This window comes from Pelodiscus sinensis, chromosome 23, assembly GCF_052426305.1.
Source record: "Pelodiscus sinensis isolate ZL-2025 chromosome 23, ASM5242630v1, whole genome shotgun sequence".
NCBI classification, from domain to species: domain Eukaryota; kingdom Metazoa; phylum Chordata; order Testudines; family Trionychidae; genus Pelodiscus; species Pelodiscus sinensis.
This window is the reverse complement of record NC_143074.1, coordinates 14,457,920-14,475,117: the sequence shown is the minus strand read 5'-3', so window position 1 is coordinate 14,475,117 and position 17,198 is coordinate 14,457,920. Positions and strand designations below refer to the sequence as shown.

The window sequence follows — 17,198 nt, the reverse complement described above, 5'->3', positions numbered from 1 at the left end:
TAACGTCGACAAAACTCAGCAGTTTTGTCGACGCATGTAAGCCTCATTCTACGAGGAATAACGCCTTTTGTCGACAGAGTTCTGTCAATAGAAGGCATTATTGCATCTACACTGTCCTTTGTGTCCACACTGTTATGTCGACAAAGCGGCTTGCTTTGTCGACAGAACTGGATGTAGTCTAGACGCTCTATGTCAACATAAGTTTTGTCAACAGATTCTGTCGACAAAACTTATGTCGACGTAAGCCTGTAGTCTAGATATACCCTTGGTGTCCTCTAGTCCTTCTATTATAGGAACTAATGAAGAACTTTTCTTTATGCACCCTCTCCACACCACTCATGCTTTTATAGACCTCTATCATATCCCCCCTCAGTCTCCTCTTTTCTAAGCTGAAAAGTCCCAGTCTCTTTAGCCTCTCCTCATATGGGACCTGTTCCAAACCCCTGATCATTTTAGTTGCCCTTTTCTGAATCCTTTCCAAGGCCAAAATATCTTTTCTGGGGTGAGGAGGTCACATCTGTACACAGTACTGAAGATATGGCGTACCATAGTTTGATACTTCCCCTCCTCCTTGTTCCCCTGGCTTCCCCCTTCCAGCTCCCTCCTCCCAGGTTTCCCCCTCCCCTCTCCCACCCTCTCTCTTCCCCTCTCCTACCTCCTTTTCCCAGTCTCCCTCAGTTTTGTTAAATAAAGAGAGTTTCTATTTTTGACCATATGTGTCCTTTATTTTGTACATCAGGAAGGGGGGCTAGGGACGGGCAAGTGGAAGGATGTGAGGGAGGAATGGGGTACGAGCCCCTGATGAGGAGGACTGGGGTGGCTCTGCAGGCTCCTTGGGGTGGAAATTCTCCTGCAGCCCCCCCCGATTGACCCCCCCCGGATGGCAGCCTGTGGCAAGTGCAGCCGGGCTGATGGCCGAGTGCTGTGATGTGCCGAGTGTGGGCACTCAGGGCACTCCAAGCCAGGACTGCTTTGCTGTCCATCATCGAGGTAGACAAGCAAGCGGGGAACCCTGAGAACTGTCTGTCTGGGGTGGGGGTCGGGTCCCTTTAAGCACAGCCCTCGGCTAGCCTGAGACAACAGCTCCACGCTCTAAGTCCTAACCTGATGCCCTGCCAGCGCTGCTTCCGGCCAGCCTTAACTTTGGTTCAGGGTCCACTCAACGTGAACATGCTAGTTCGAATTAGCAAAATGCTAATTCCAACTAGTTTTTAGGTCTAGATGCACTAGTTCGAATTAGCTTAGTTCGAATTAACTAATTCAAATTAAGTTAGTTTGAATTAGTGCTGTAGTGTAGCCATACCCTGAGTCTATCACCCTGTTCACTAGAATCCACTCCCTCCCTTACATCCAAAGGAACCACTTCATCCACCGCTGAAATGCAGCCACCTCTGGGGTAGAGCACAGCAGCTGGTACATTGTTTCAGCTGTGGATTCTTCAGCAACAAACAGCGGAGGTGTTACTGCAGCCACACAGCAACCACAGTTACAATGCAGCAGTGCAGCCAGGCATTTCCATGGTCAGTACCTGGTGCTATGAAACTGGCTGGGTCCTTGTTGTCCTGCTCTAGATAGATCTCCCCATCAGCCCAATGCAGCGGGACTTCCTTGCCACTTGGAGCTTCGCCTCTCCAGCCCTCAGGCCCTTGGCAACAAACGCACACAATCAGAGCATGCTGTGAGGCATGATGGGAATGTACACTGGATTTGAGGGGTAAAAAAAACCCTGTAGAATAGTCAGATGTTTGGTCTGGGCTTAAGCATCACCATGACAGCACATTTGGAAATCTAGCTCTTATTTAGATTTCATGGGAGCTGCTTCTCGGGAATGCCTTGTGCAAATGACCCCCAAACTTGACCATCAAGACCACCCAGCATCCCTCTGGGGCACATCAAGGTATAGGACAATGCGAGAAAGCACGCCGATTTTAGAGCACTAAGAATCATCCACTTCGAACAGAAAAGCACTGCTCGACACGAACTATACAAGAGCGAATGGCTAAGTGGGAGCCGAGCTCTTGAAAATCTGGCCCCAAATGAGCAATCACAAACTGGCCAGATTTCCTACCATAGAAAAATACATGGGATAAAGCCTGGCTCCATTTCAAATTTAAGAAACATGTTAAATGAATGTGACAATTGGTAACGTATCTTTAATACAATCAAGATAAGTTTTCATGGGATGTTCTTTCATACCGTCTGGCAACCGTGCACAAGCCAGGATACTGTCATGGGCACGATGGCTGACTACCCACATGGGAATTTTTTTTCCAGTGGGGCAGGAGCCCACCCCCAATGTGATGCTATATGGTCATGTTATGTATGTTTCTTGTGATGCTCAGCAGAGGGCAGGATTTCCTCACACATGCTGCACAGAGCTGGGATTCAGCATTCGAGGACATATCCCTGGCTGCAGGCCCAGTGTAGATAATGTCCTGTTTTTATGGACTGAGCAGTACCTTCCTCCGTCAAAGCTAGGGTCATGCAGAGGCCTTTCCCCAGTGGAAATAACCTATCCTGTGCATAGTGGCTAGGCCAAGGCTGTGAGGAGGAGGAAGTTCATATGAGGCTTTGTAAATGTCCTCTGGACCCTGCATGCTCACTTTCCAAAGTCTGAGTGGAATCTTGGAGCCAGCTGTTTATCCTTTGTCACTTACTGCATTTGAGAGGCAGAGGATGAGTGAACCCTGGGGGAGCCAGGGCAAACTTATCACATAATTATCCCCTCCCCAAGCCAACTGAGCTTCTTCATCAGACTCTCTCCCAATATTCCCTCTAATCTTTTCCACCCATGCGCAGAATAAATTTTTACATGCACCAAGGCATGTGTGAATATGCACCACTAGAACACAAAAAATTAGCCGTGGGTGCTCTGCTGATCAGCTGGGCGGCATTTAGATCTTTTCTGAGCACAAGTACACAGCTTGCAGAGAACACTGCTGTCTATCCCATGGTTTTTTGGGGGAAAGGCCATTCAAACCTTTCAAAGCAAACCCCTGCCCCTGACCACTGCAGGATGATTACAGCTTTCAGTAGCATTGTCTGCCCAAACCATTTTAAAGACTACAGGCAGTCCCCGAGTTACGTGGATCCGACTTATGTCGGATCCGCAGTTACGAACGGGGTTTTTCTCGCCCCGGAGGACGGGAGCAGCGGGACGAGAAAAGCTGCTCCGCGTCTCCCTGGTCTGCTGGGGGGGCTCCCCCCTCCAGCAGACCAGGGAGACGCAGAGCAAAGCCGCGGAGGACCTGGGCGGCGGGACCGTGGTGCATCTCAGTCCGCCGCCCACGTCTCCCTGGTCTGCTGGGGGGGGGGGGGGGGCGCAGCTAGTGCACTCCCCGCGCAGCTAGTGTGCCCCCCCCCCCCCCCCCAGCAGACCAGGCTTTTCTCCGGACGCCTGTGGTAGAGCAGCTGGGGCGCTGCCGGTTGGTTCAGCAGCGCCGCTCTGGGCACTACTGGACCAACCTGGCAGCACCCCAGCTGCTCTGCCCCAGGCATCCTGATTCAGCCGCTGCTGGTCAGTTTCAGCAGCGGCTGAATCAGGACGCCTGGGGCAGAGCAGCTGGGGTGCTGCTGGGTTGGTCCAGTAGCGCCGAGGAGCGGCGCTACTGGACCAACCCAGCAGCACCCCAGCTGCTCTGCCCCAGGCGTTCCCAAGTCAGCCGCTGCTGAAACTGACCAGCGCTGACTACAGGAAGCCCGAGGCAGAGTTGCTCTGCCCCAGGCTTCCTGGAATCAGCCGCTGATCAGTTTCAGCAGCGGCTGACTTGGGGATGCCTGGGGTTCTTAAGTTGAATCTGTATGTAAGTCGGAACTGGCATCCAGATTCAGCCTGTTGAAACTGATCAGCAGCTGATTCCAGGCAGCCCAGGGCAGAGCAACTCTGCATCCGGCTTCCTGTAGTCAGCCGCTGGTCAGTTTCAGCAGCAGCTGAATCTGGACGCCAGTTCCGACTTACATACAGATTCAACTTAAAAACAAACCTACAGTCCCTATCTTGTACGTAACCCGGGGACTGCCTGTACACTGTATCTAGGGACCCCTGCAGCAACCACTTCCCTGAGCTCCACTTAGTGATTGACATGGCCACCCAATAATACCATGCGGGGTAGGAAGTGAATGGAAATACTGGGTCCTGTTGAAACCCCCAGGCATGGGCAGTGGATGAAGCAGCTGCTTAGGGAGGCAGTTCCGCAGCATGTGGCCCCGCCCATACTCTACCCCTGGCTCCACCTACGCCCCGCCCCCAGTCTGCCCAGACCCCACCCTCTACCCGTCTCTGCCCCTTACTCCTCTCTGCTCACCACTTCCAGCCAAATCCCTGAACCCAAATGTGCAAATGACACTTGAAAAAAAAGCCCTCTTCTAAACGGTCTCTAAAAGAAAAAGCAAGGTTTTCACTGCTCACCAGATTGCAAAGCCGGGACATGCAGAAAGTACCTAGTTAAAAGCACTAAATTTGGGAATAAAAAATGTTAGTCACAGGTTTTTTGATACACCCTGGTTTGTCAGATTTGTTTTTATAGCAAAGACAAGTCTGCTGTCCTGCTGAATACAACATTAAATATTATGGAATACACAATGCAGCTCTTCTCTGTTTTACGTTGTCTCAAACAGTATGTCTAAACTGACTGTATATTTTAAACATACACTTAAGCCTTCGTAATGTAATCATTCCAGATTACTACAAATATAAAGCACTGACACAAAGACATTATTTTAAATAATCATTCAGGTCAGTTGAGTAGGTTCATAACAAAGTTCGATGCTTTTAGAAAAAGGGAACACTAATTTAATTAGTGTGACCTCCATAGCCACACACATTTTTATGAAATGTTGCAATAGGTTAAAAATGTTTCCAAAGATTTTAGGCATAACAAAGGATTTCATATCTTACTAATGTACTAATTTTTGTGTGTGGTGGGGGATGTCTCTTAAAACTAGCTCATCAAATAATCAGAAGTGAGGGGGGAAAAGGACACTCATTTGTCCATATATCTGGAAGAAAACGGATGTTGTCTTTTTAATGGCTCTCTTCAATACGGTGTTGACAGGAGAGCAGGGATGGACAGAAAGACTTTGGAAGCAAGTTTTTGCACTATATTAATTACAATTAAAATGTGCATTTTCAGATAAGGATGATCTTTTAAATTACAGTACTTATTTTAAAAAACCATGTCTGAAGACTCAAGCATTTAAGGCTAAAAACGTGCGTTAAAAATATATACAAGGATTTTAGAATGAAATATTCAAAACAAATTTTAAAGGAAGGTCCCATAGCCATATTACAATAATGCACAAGTACTTTTGTCCCTAAATTCAGAAACGGACAGTATAAACCCCTGGACTGGCCCCTGCCTGTTAAATGGCTTCGTTCCCACTTAATGGATCTTTCATAGGTTTAATGTTGTGGTAATAGATCTGGCAAGCTGGAAGGATCTAACACTTTGAAGATGCTAGATCCGCTCCAGGGGAAGACTAACCAGGCTGTAACAGCCTGCTCTGGGAGCCTGCAGAAAAGGTCAGAATAGGGATAGGAAGAGGTGAGAGGCTGAGTGCTAAGACCCATGAAAGGCATTGCCTCCCCTTGCCTCTTGTACCAGCCACCCGTGCCGCCGGGGAAATTTATGGTGGCAAATTTAAACTCAGCTGGTACAAGAGTGAGGGGGAGCTAAGGGACTGCCTCCCGCCCACCCCACATTCTAAGCCAAACCAGGATGTTCAGAGCCAGACCCGAACTTTTTAAAGCCTTAGCACAATGCTCAGTGACTTGCCAGCCTCCAGCCCTGCCTCCCCTTTCCCAATAAACAGACCACTGCACTGGCACCGGCCTTGGGTCGGGTACCTTGGCTGAAGTCAGAGCTGACGTGGTGCACCTCGTACTGGTTGGCTGCAGTGCACACAGCCGAGTGGCCATAGCAGAAGCAGCTGGTGCAGCCTGAGGGGTTGTGGGGCTGCAGGTTGAACGAGCCAGGCTGGCACCTGGACACAGGGAAACAAAACATGGCAGTGGTGCTGAAGAGTCAGGGAGGCTTGCAGTGGGAGGGACTCCCCAAAGGATGCAGCTAAGGGGCAATGGGTGTGTGTGTGTGCGCGGAGGTGGGAGGGAGGGAGGGAGGGATTAAAAAAGGGCTTCAAACGAGTCCAGATACCAACTTCTCCCAGCAGGAGTCGCTGGAGAGGTGGTGCTGTAGAGGACACCTCAAATACTGTGTTCCTGGCCTCTCTCAGGCAGCGTGGGCCCCCCACAGCGAGCACAGGAACTGCCCAGAATGGGAAAGGAGTGCTGGCTCTGGGAATTAACCACTGCACTCCCAGCCCCTCCCCGCAGGAGGGAGCAGAGAGCGTTCAGTTCCTCTGGTCTCCAACCCATATTCCATTGCTCTAGCAGGAACCTCAGCCCCGCCCCTTCTGCCCAGGCCCCACCCCCTCAGCATCACGGAGAGGTAGGGCAGTGTGCAGCCCCAGCCTCCCTGGCCCCAGAGCACAGGGATGGTGGGTGGCTCCTGCCTCTTTGCCCCCAGAACGCCTACTGGGCGTGGACTATGGGTGGGGCCATGCCTGGCAGATGGGGAAGGCAATGCCTTCCCCCGCCTAGCATACCCACCACCCATGGTGCTCCCGGTAGCATGTCTAGCCCAAGAGGAGAGACGGCCCCAGCAAAGAGACAGCAGCGACTGAGCTCATGCCAGGAGCCCTGACCCCTGAAGGGGGTGTGTGGGGAGAGCTTTTTCCAGGTCTGCCCACACCCAGTCCCTAGCACGGCCCGGGGCTCCACTCACCTGTTGCACAGGTAGCCTTCCACCTTCTCCTTGCAGGAGCAGCGCCCTGAGTTGGGGTCACAGGTCCCCACACTGCCTGCAGGGTCGCAGGCACAGGGGCTGCAGAGGCAAAACCCGACAACGTGAGACCCGCTCCCCACCCCCACTCACCTGCCTATCAGCCCTTGGCCCTGCCAGACTCAGGTCGGAGCCAAGTCTGCACTCCTGGGTGGGAAGCGGAGAGGGGCCAAGCTCCCCACAAGCTCAGGGGAGCCCGTGTTCTCTCACCTGCAGCCCCCTGCGCTCAGGGAGTGGAACCCGGCCCGGCAGCGCTCGCACTTCCAGCCAGTCACGCTGGCCTTGCACATGCAGGCCCCGGAGCTGTCACACTGGAGCTGCAGGGAGCCTGCGAGGAACCAAACCAAGAGGGAGCAGTGAGGGAGGGGGAGGTGGCAGAGGCAGAGCAAGGGAGAGAATGGCTGTGTGGGTGGGAGAGACCCCCCCTCCTGCAGCTGGGGAGACAGGAGCTGAGCCACAGTGTGGGAGGGGGCTGGCAAGAGAGGGAGACTGCTCCGCCCACCCCCGCAAAGGGGAGCAAGGACTCTGCCTTGAGCGTAGCACTGTGGAACCTGGGGGAGTTGGATTGGGAAGGGGGACACCTCCAGGAGCCATGAGTTGAGGCTGTGACCGCTGGCAAAGAGGGCAAGTCATAGAAAAATGGGGGGACTGATAAGGAGAGCAGGGTGGGGGTGGGGGAAGAGGGCATGGGGGGGGGGGGGGAGATATTTCCTGGGATGGGACGTGATTGAACATTTACGACTGTGGTTTTTTAAGAGGTCTGGTCCCAACCAGTTTGGCTGGTATAGCTCTACCACACGACTCCCCAATGCAGACCCTCTTATCCCCTGCACTTGGGGGGAGCCTGGCTCCTCTGTTTCCTACTCTGGAGCGCAGACCCCAAGCTGAGTGTGTCGGGACCAAGAGCTCATAGACGGGTGAGCTGGGGTCGGAAGCTAGTCTCACACCAGAACTCATTTCGCTCCGGGAACCAGTTATTAGCTGCACCCACAAAGGCACTTTGTTGGCCAGCATAACTGGATCTCTAGCAACTCTCCAGCAGAGACCTGCCCAGAGACACAGGCCAAGGTCACGGCGTTGCCAGGTAGAGGCTGGACAAGCTGATGGGACATGGCATCACCTGCACCAGTGCCTCCATGTTTCCTCCCCCTGGCCATGTTGCTGCCCACACCGTACCCGCCAGGTTGCAGTTGCATGGCTGGCATGCCGACTGCCCGTCCCACCGGTAGTAGTTCTGCCGGCAGCGCTCGCAGTGCGGCCCGTCGGTGTTATCCTGGCAGTTCAGGCAATGGCCGCCATGCCCCGTGCTCCGGTACAGCTCCCGGTCATAGAAGCACTCGACCGATCGGCCGCTGCAGTTGCATGCTGGGACGGGGAGGAGGAAGAGGAGGGAAGAGAGAGAACATCATGGGGCCGCAACAGACACAGAGACGGAGGGACTGAGCTCAGACAACCCAAAGCACTGGGAACTGCTGCTGGGTTCCAGCCCAGGGCTTCTGCAGTAAAAGGATGAGGTTACCCCACTGGACCACTATTATTCTGTATGGATGGAAATCTGGGTGCCCCCTGATCCCCAGTTATGGCTCAGGGCTCCTTTGTGCTAGGGGCTAAGCACAGAACAGAGACAAGAGCCTATGATGGAAATACAGCCCTCTTCCTGCTTCTGGGGTGTGATGGGGATTCCCTGTGAAAGGCCACATTCAGCTGTGCCAGTCCTCAGATTCGCCCCCGCCGGCTTCCCTTTCAGTGCCCAGGTCCTGAGTGCATTGAATGGTCCGTGTGCCTGTCTGACAATTGTCCGTGTGCCTGTCTCTGATGGCAGGCGGTGCTCTTGCCTCTGAGCTGACCTCGTGATTTGTTGGGGGCTCAGAGCCGTGCTACACACAGGAGTGCAGACCCCTCCCCCTGACACTTATCGTCTTAACTGGATGGAACACACAAAATGTAGGTAGGCCCACAGAGAAGGGCTGATGTAAGAGGCGGGAGACCCCTGCCCGCTGGGTGCAGCGTGGGCATCTCTTTCTGCAGCGGCAGGAGCTGTCTGGCAAGAGGAAGGAGCTGTCTCTTCCTGATGCCACCGTCTTGGGTCAGAAACCAGACCCTGGGCTGACTTCCCCAGCATCAGACGTTAGCAGCTTGCAGCCACTGCCCACCAGGGCTGGATTCAAACTGACACCCGAGAGGGACCAGGCTCCCCGGATGCAGAGAAGAAGGGAGTCCCTGCCTGGCAGAGTCAGGCATGAGACCAGCCTGTGTCCTGGGAGCGCCTGCAGGGTCCCAGCGTCGGATACTCACGGAGACATTCGTTGGCGGACTCGGCGGTGCCTCGCGCCCACGGCCGGTCCTGGTGGAAAGCCTGGCATCGCTCGCAGTCCACGCCGGTGGTGTTGTGCTGGCAGAGGCAGACCAGCTGGCCCTCTTCATTGGGGGCACACTCATTGGCATGGCCGTTGCACTTGCACCTGCAAGAGAGCCAAGGGACTGTCGCCGCCAGGGTCGGGCTGAGCCCGAGGAGTGTTAACTAGCATGAACAGCGCGCTCAACAGAGCCATCCCCAGCACTCAGGGACTACAGGGAATCCACAATGCGGGGCTCACCCCAGGATTTGGTCCAGGTTGGGAGTGGTGCTAAGTGTCTAACCCTGTGGTCCTGGCCCCACGCAGCTCTCGAGTGTCCTACTTTGCCAGCATACAGTGCCGGCCAAAAATCTGTCGTTGTCACCAGACCCTCCAGCAGACTCCCAGCTCCCCAGCCCTGCCTCACAGCTCCAGAGGGTCACTTGGAGGAGACAACACACTGGGAGTGGAGTCACCCAGAGGGGAGAACACTGCTAGGGCACAGGTGGTCAGGATCAAGAGGAGGGTCACAGGGACATGAAGGGAGCACAGCAGGGCCAGAGCAACCAGCACAGAAAGGGTTAAGAGGAAGATGAGAGCACCATGTCTGGGCACAAGTAAAGCATGATGGGAGGGGATCGGGTGGGGACAGTCTCTAGCTCCAGCCAAAAAGGGCACTGCTTTAGGGCCCTGGTAAGCAGACTGGGCTCGGGGCACACAGGTACATCCAGCTGAGCCCAGCTCCCTGTAGCTCTGCTAGGATGGCTACCAGTGTTCCCGCTAAGCTGTGCTGCTGCACAGCCCCGCAGCTGATTAATCAGCCCCGCTCAGTCAGCTCTGAGCAGGGACCCTGAGCCTCTGACTGGGCGGGGCTGATTAACCAGCTGCGGGGCTGTGCTGCCACGCAGTTTAGCAGGAACACTGCTGGCTGCCTACAGCACACAAGGGCCTGGTTCTACCCTCGCTAGCACAGAGCAGGCCGAACCGGCAGGTCAAGTGCACTGTCGCATCCAATCAGCATCTGGGGATGTGCCTAAAGGGGCAGCTGCTGGGCCGGTTTCAGTCACCAGGCGAGCACCAGGGCATGGACCAAACAGACGTCACCTGACCAGGAGGAGGAGGGAAAGCAGTACAGACTGGACCCATCTCAAGGCCACACATCCCCTCCCCCGAGTCTTTCAGGTGCACCCCACCAGCACCAGCTGTGAGGTCATTCAGACGGAGGGTGGCCTGATCAGACGCTAATGCGTTCCAGCTGTTTGGGTCTGGCGTGCCAGATCAAGTCACTCTGTGCTCCTGGCAGGGCCCTGGTCTCCCTCTCTACTCTGGAGGGTGGGGAATAGCTCTCGCCGGGTGACTGAGACGCGTGACCATGGGCTTCGGATGGGAGCAGGGAGACACGGGAGGCACAGGCTTGCTCTGGGTGCCGGAAGGGGAAGAGCGCGCCCTGCTTCATAGGGAGTGTGGAGACCCACGACGGTTGTTCGCAGGCACCGCAGGCCTTGCCCCATTTGTCCTCCAGAAGCCGAGTACTCTGCCGGGCGCCAGAAAGACAAAGCTGGGCTGGCAATAGCAGATCAAAAAAGAGGAAGGACTCAGCTAAATCAGATCCCTGCAGCAGCTGTAACCCCATCCTGTCCTTCCTGTCAGACATGGCGACCCCAGGCCCAAGCGCCTGGTTTTAAGCTGGTCAGAATTGAACCCATTAGGCCAGAATCTTAATCCTTGGCCGTCTCCCTCAGTCCCAGAGAGGCGCAGCCTCCCCTCCCCACAGTCAGCCATGATCTTTGCATCCCACTTATCTGACCTTGGCTGCTGGCAGCTCTTCCCTGCGCCAGTTCCTCCCCACCCACAACCCGACCGCCTGAGGAGACCGGTCTCAGTTTTGGTCTGAGGGAGCAGCTGGGAAGCAGCAAGGGGCAGGAGGTGGCTGAAGGACACGGGGACAAAAGCGAGGGTCCTCCTAGCTGGGGAAGGGGAGGGGGTGGGGATCTTCCTAAGCATCTTGCCTACGCACAGCTGGAGACCCCTCCCTGGCTGAGCCCCAAACCTCACAGACTGTCTGGACCACAGGGCCCTGCATCCCACATTCGCACGCCCCGTGCGCTTCACAGGAAGAAAGCTGGCCCCAGTCCAGGGCACGCGGGAGTTGGAGGGCTCAGCTAGCACAGACACTGTGTTTGGGCAAGTCATGTGTTACAGCTGGTTTGCTCATCCCCAAACAGGGCTTTGTTTGGCGCTCATTGTGCCAAGCGTGTCGCACGAGAGCCCAGGGTTCATTTCTCCCACAGTCGGTTTCAGATCCTGATTGGCAGCCTTCAGCTCCCTGATCCAATTGCGCGGTCCATGTAAATGCTCAACGTGTTGAATACGAACTGTGCGCCACATGCAAGCAGGACAAAGCCTGTTCCACGCATGAGCAGTCTTCCACAGCCGGTTCCCCTGCCAGGGCCTGTTTACTGCAGCTCCATTTCCCCTGAGTCCCTGCCTGCTGCAGCCTGACATTCCTCTTTCACCTGATAACAGGAACATTCCTGCAGCCCCAGCACCTGGGAGCTGCGACAGGGGAACTTTGGGAAGAGAAAGAGCGACACGCTTTCTAACTCCATTGAGATTCATGGGCCGGGAGGGTTTTTTTGGAGGGATTGTGAAATAATCCTAGAAACATAGGCCTAGAAAGGGCCTCAATAGATCAGCTAGTTCAGTCCCTGGCAGAGGCAACACTGAGTATTAGTCAAACCCTCCCTCACAGGTGTTAGCTCAACCTGTGCTTATTTACCCTGACGGGAAGATTTTCCTATTTCTAACCAAAATCTCCCTTGCTGCAATTTCAGGCCATTACTTCTTGTCCAGTTCTCAGCAGATAAGGAGAACAATTTATCACTCTCCTCTTTATGTATTTGAAGACTCTTGTGCCTCCTCAGCCTTCTCTTCTCCAAACAAAACAAACCTTTTTTCCCCCCCTTCACTCTTTCCTCATAGCTCGTGTATTTGAGGCCTTTTAACCATTTTTGCTGCTCTCCTCAGGACTTTCTCCAATCTTTCCTGAAGCATGTTGCCTGGAACTGGACCCGATACTTCAGCAGAGGCCTTATCAGTGCAGAATGGAGTGGAATAATTACGTCTTGTGTCATGTTTACTACGCCCCAGCTGATACAGCCCAGAATGATGAGCACTTTTTTGGAACAGTGTTACATTGCAGACTCCTATCTAGAGTGTGAGCCACTATAACTGCCATGTGCAAAATAGGGATTATGCTGCTTAAACAGGAAGAGCTAGAGTGTTAGTGTCTCTCCTCTAAGGCTTTCAAAGGGCCTTTAAGCCTCACCACCTCCCTCCGAATCATCATCACAAATGGGGAAACTGAGGAACAGGAAGATTAAGTGGCTTGACCCACTCACACAACAAGTGTCAGAGCTGGAGGCAAGATCCAGGAGTCCTGACTCCCCCTCTTATGCCTTAACCTTCCTTTCACCTCCACCTCTTCTCCCCATGACCCGCCCCTTACCTGCCACCGACTGCGAAGTCTGAGATGGCGTAATAGTACGACTGCAGCACCTTGGAATCCTTGAAGATGTCGTCCCCGAACGTGTTAAGCCGGTTCAAGGAGATGAGCAGGTCAGTGCTGGTCACCCACTCCTGAGGAGTTCAGGCCACAAGAGAGATGCTGGTGAGCAGTTCAAGCAAAGACATCCCCCTAGGGGGACAGGGGCAGCAGCCCCTTGACAAGAGGCCATGGAGGACACAACAGAGCCACCACACCCATCCTGGGAAATTACCATGTGTGTATAGTGCTAAGTCTGCCCCTTAATTCGTCAAACCCTCATGTTGCTTTGGCATGGGCACGTCTGAAATCATGCAGTCCAGGTATGGCATGAACTAGGCTTCCCTCCATCAGCACCATGCCCTCCCATGTGGAGAGGGCCCCTGAAATGTTCTCCCTGTTTAGCTAGCAGTGGTGAGGGGCCCCCAAAGCCTAACACTGGATCCTGATTTCAAAATAGCCAATGTTTGGGGAAGTTTGGGTTTGAGCCTGATTTCACCTGTGGAGCTGGAAGGAGCTCAGATACCACAGTGAGAGGTGACCTAAGGAATAATGGCAAGATTAGATAAAATTAGCAACCAAATGCCTCCAAGTCTGTTTGGATCTAGGATTTTGGTCCAGGTCTACTTTGGGTCATAGCTGGTAGTGGCTGGTTTTTGACTGGTTTAAGGAGAACAACTTTCCTCCTTTCTCCTGGGAAAATGAGCGTGATGAGGACCTTGCTCTATGTCAGGGCTACTCAACACGCGGCCTGTTTGTTTGTGGCCCGGGGTGCGGTTTGGGTTTACACGGGGCTCAACACATGGCCCACAGGTGGGATCCTTTGAACATGGCCTCCACTGGGAATACACTCCACAATGGCGAGTCAATATAATCATCTTCTGTTGATATGTGTTTTAGTAGTTAAATTCTTGGTCTGTCATTGCTCATTAAAAGTGCTGTCATATGGGTAGAAATCGGGTAAATATTGCATTTTATTAATATCAGCAGAACTGACTTACATGGGGCCTGAGTGTTTTGTAGTCTTGCCTTAATCTTTGTACTCATGCCTGTCAGTGTGAAAGAAGCTATTTACATATATTTACATATATATTTGCATGTATATGCAGCCACACTTAAGTTGCGGCCCTTGGCACGTGCTGTGAGTATCACTGTGGCCCCCACAGCTTCCAAAGTTGAGTAGCCCTGTCTTTTCAAGGCACGAGGGTAACACCAGCAGAGGTCACTCTGAAGAGAAAACTTTTTTTGCCTCTCTACTCTCCCTGCAGCCTCTTTGTCAAAGTCCTCTGCCCTCTGCACAGAGCAGGAGCGGAAGATCTGACATTTGTGAAAGATCATCTCTCCAAGGGATCCAGTCAGAAGATTCACTGAGAGAGCTACCACAGAGTCAGATGGTATAAAGTCAGAGACTGGAACAGTAACGTTAGTTAAACCCTTTTGCATCCAAGACACAAGAGAACGGACAGGAGCTGAAAGGGACATTCAGCTGCCAGTATATTGTGTGTATCCTCTCCACTAAGCCCCTTCAAGAGCATAGCGTGGTTTAACCCTAATTCCCCCCAAATAATGGAAGAAAAGTGAGGGAGAACCTTAGCCTATATGAAGCTGAATGAAAACGGAAAGCTTTGAGTTCAAGCTACGTCTACATTGGAACCTGTAAATTCCAGGCAAGCAGACATACCTGCCCCAGCTCTGATAGAGCTAGTGCACTAAAAACACAAGTGTAGCCATGGCGACGGAAGGGCTAGCCATCCGAGTATGTCCCTCGGCTCTCGGACTGCAACGTACTCAGAGCAGCTACCCCATCCTATCACTCGTGGTACCACAGCCAGGCTGGTATTTTTAAAGCACTAGCTCAGGCATAGCTGGAGCAGGTATGTCAACTCAAGCTGGGAATTACACCTTCTATTTCCAGTGCAGACCTCCCAGTGGTGTTCAGGAATGGGGCTTTCCAGACAGAGTCTGGAAGAAGTGGATTAAGACAGGCCTAGCATGATCTATTCCAATAGGGGGTTTGAAGTTAGGCACCAGCGGTTTGGTGGATCAGCGTTTGGGCCTGCTGAGTACGGTCCAGCAAACCCCTATAAATCCAGCTCATGCACATATTGCATGTTCACACACATGGAGTGAAGATATTTCTAATGCACTCCTACCCCACCCCCTTTGGCACCTGAACCTTAACAATATTACAGATCTCCAAGCATAGTTCCCAATGCCAACACCCCTGAGCCACCTAGTCTGCTGGCCACACATGAATCAGAGAATCCCAGGGCTGGAAGAGACCTCAGCGGATCATTGAGTCCAGCCCCATGTCCAAAGCAGGACCAACCCCAACTAAACCATCCCAGCCAGGGCTTTGTCAAGCCGACTTAAAAACCTCTAGGGATGGAGATTCCACCCCCTCCCTAGGGAACCCATCCCAGTGCTTCACCACCCTCCTAGTGAAATAGCTTTTTCCTAATATCTAACCTAGACCTCCCCCGCTGTAACTTGAGACCATTGCTCCTTGTTCTGCCATCTGTCACCACTGAAAACAGCCTCTTTCCATCCTTTTTGGAACCTCCCTTAAGGAAGTTGAAGGCTGCTATCAAATCCCCCCTCACTCTTCACATGGCCACCTCCAACCCCGAGCCACCAGTACCTGTAGCACAGGGCTCTTGTCGAAGCTGTAGGCACTGGGCCGGCCTTCCAGGGTGGAGAAGGCTACATTCCCACCACTCAGCGGAGAGATGTCACTGAACTCCTCGGTGCAGAAGGCCACCTGCTCATCCTCACCAGGCTGCAGGTACTGCCGCTCTTGCTTCCTGTAGGTCTTCCCACAGGAGGCGCTGTAGTACTGGTATGGAATCCAGGGCCCGTCCAGCTGGCCACGTTTGTAGATAGCAAAGCTCTCTGGCCGGCTTGTGTGAAACTTCAGCCGCACATAGGTGATGTCATAGGACTTCCCTGAAGAAGCAGGAGAAGAGACGGCAATGGGGTTAGGTGCAGAGAGCTCATTCAAAGCCTGTACATTTCTTTGGGTCCCCCCAATTTCAGGGGCTAGAAAAGCTAGTCAAAATCTGCTGACGTAGGTCATTCGTGCCATGGGGTAATTGACTTATTTCCCACACTCACCCCATACGTTGTGCCATGAGGCACCTGTGACATGTGCTTTTAAATGAGGAGATGTAACATTATCCCCGTGGTACAGCTGGGGAAACTGAGGCTCAAGAGGGCAGATAAAGTGATTTTTTCCCCCAAGGGAAAAGAATTACTAAAGCGATCGGAGATAAAACTCAGGAGTCCTGAAGCCCAGTCCTATGCTGTATATGTTCTGTGGATACACAGAGGACTTGAGGACTGTCCTTCTTGATACTCTTCTTATCAACACAAAATCCATGCCCACATTTTAAATGCTAAAAAAAGCATCTGCAGGGACTGGTTTCTACAGACGCTACCCCAGAGGAATGAGCCATCAGAGCAGGTCTGTCTCCTGTAGATGGTGCAGGGATAAGCAAATGATTCCTCTCGTGGACACTCCCCATGTCAACACCATGCAGAAAATTCTAGCTCACACCGATTCCAGTTGCAGCCTGGATGTTCCTGCATTGTACCAGCTCAGAGTCTCTGAAATCTTTTTGCTGTTTAAACCAGCCCGTTTATACTTCCCTTCTGTTTCTCTTGACACACACTGATATATCAACCCAAAGACTGATTTGTGGTTGCTCTCCAGTGCTGATCCACACCAGTGATGAGGATGCTGGACATCAAAAAGCAGCCAATCCATCCAGGTCAAGGAATCAGAGCTGGGACCCAGACATTCAGCTTCTCAGGTGCCATCTGAAATCCACCCTAGCTGGAGCTCATTGTCATCCGACGGCCGCGCCGTGCTCTCTGCAAAATGGGATTGTTGGGTCCCAAGCCAAATGCCAACAGACAGCATCCTGCACACACACAAAAAGGATTCTGAGCTCACTGGTACCCTTGCGCATCAGGAATCACTTCACTGAAGTCCATGAACCAGTTCCTCTGAGTGTGACGTCAGCAGAGCAACGCTGATTTACAGCCATCGAAGAGCTGGTCCAGCGGAGCTAGACTGCTGTAAAATCAGCATAAGGGAGAGGAGAATCAGACCTGCCATGAGTGACTGGTCTCCTCCAGAGCAGCGTTAGGAAAGGAGCTGAAGGACTCTGTAAACCATGGAGACTCAACTCTCCTTTCGGCCTTTCAAAAGAAGCGCAACGCCACCCACAGACACAGCAGCATGTGGGGAAGGCTTGTGCTGTAGCTGCCTTTGCTGCAGCACGGATGAACAGAGGGGGCTCCAGTCCCTGGGGGCAGATCAATTCACTGCTAAAATGTCTTGCTGAAAACAGAGGAAAATTAAATGCCAGAGATGAAGGGCTGGGTCCAACTCTGAGAGCTGGTTCCTCCACAATTATGCCACTACTGATCATAAAAACAATCCTCTACAAGGCTTTGGCTTTGTTGGAAAAGATA

General features: G+C 52.9%; 1 protein-coding gene across 2 annotated transcripts in view; it reads right to left on the bottom strand.

The window, feature by feature from the left end:
* LAMC3 (laminin subunit gamma 3) overlaps positions 1 to 17,198 on the bottom strand; it is a 57,460-nt gene that overhangs the window by 29,504 nt on the left and 10,758 nt on the right. For both annotated transcript variants that reach the window (XM_075905923.2, XM_075905922.2), the window contains exons 2-9: positions 15,361 to 15,665; positions 12,684 to 12,814; positions 9,135 to 9,301; positions 8,016 to 8,204; positions 7,050 to 7,167; positions 6,783 to 6,881; positions 5,846 to 5,982; positions 1,529 to 1,645 (exon numbers count right to left, since the gene is read on the bottom strand). In XM_075905923.2, coding sequence (XP_075762038.2) covers positions 1,529 to 1,645; positions 5,846 to 5,982; positions 6,783 to 6,881; positions 7,050 to 7,167; positions 8,016 to 8,204; positions 9,135 to 9,301; positions 12,684 to 12,814; positions 15,361 to 15,665 — 1,263 coding nt within the window. The remainder of the gene's footprint in view (positions 1 to 1,528; positions 1,646 to 5,845; positions 5,983 to 6,782; positions 6,882 to 7,049; positions 7,168 to 8,015; positions 8,205 to 9,134; positions 9,302 to 12,683; positions 12,815 to 15,360; positions 15,666 to 17,198) is intronic.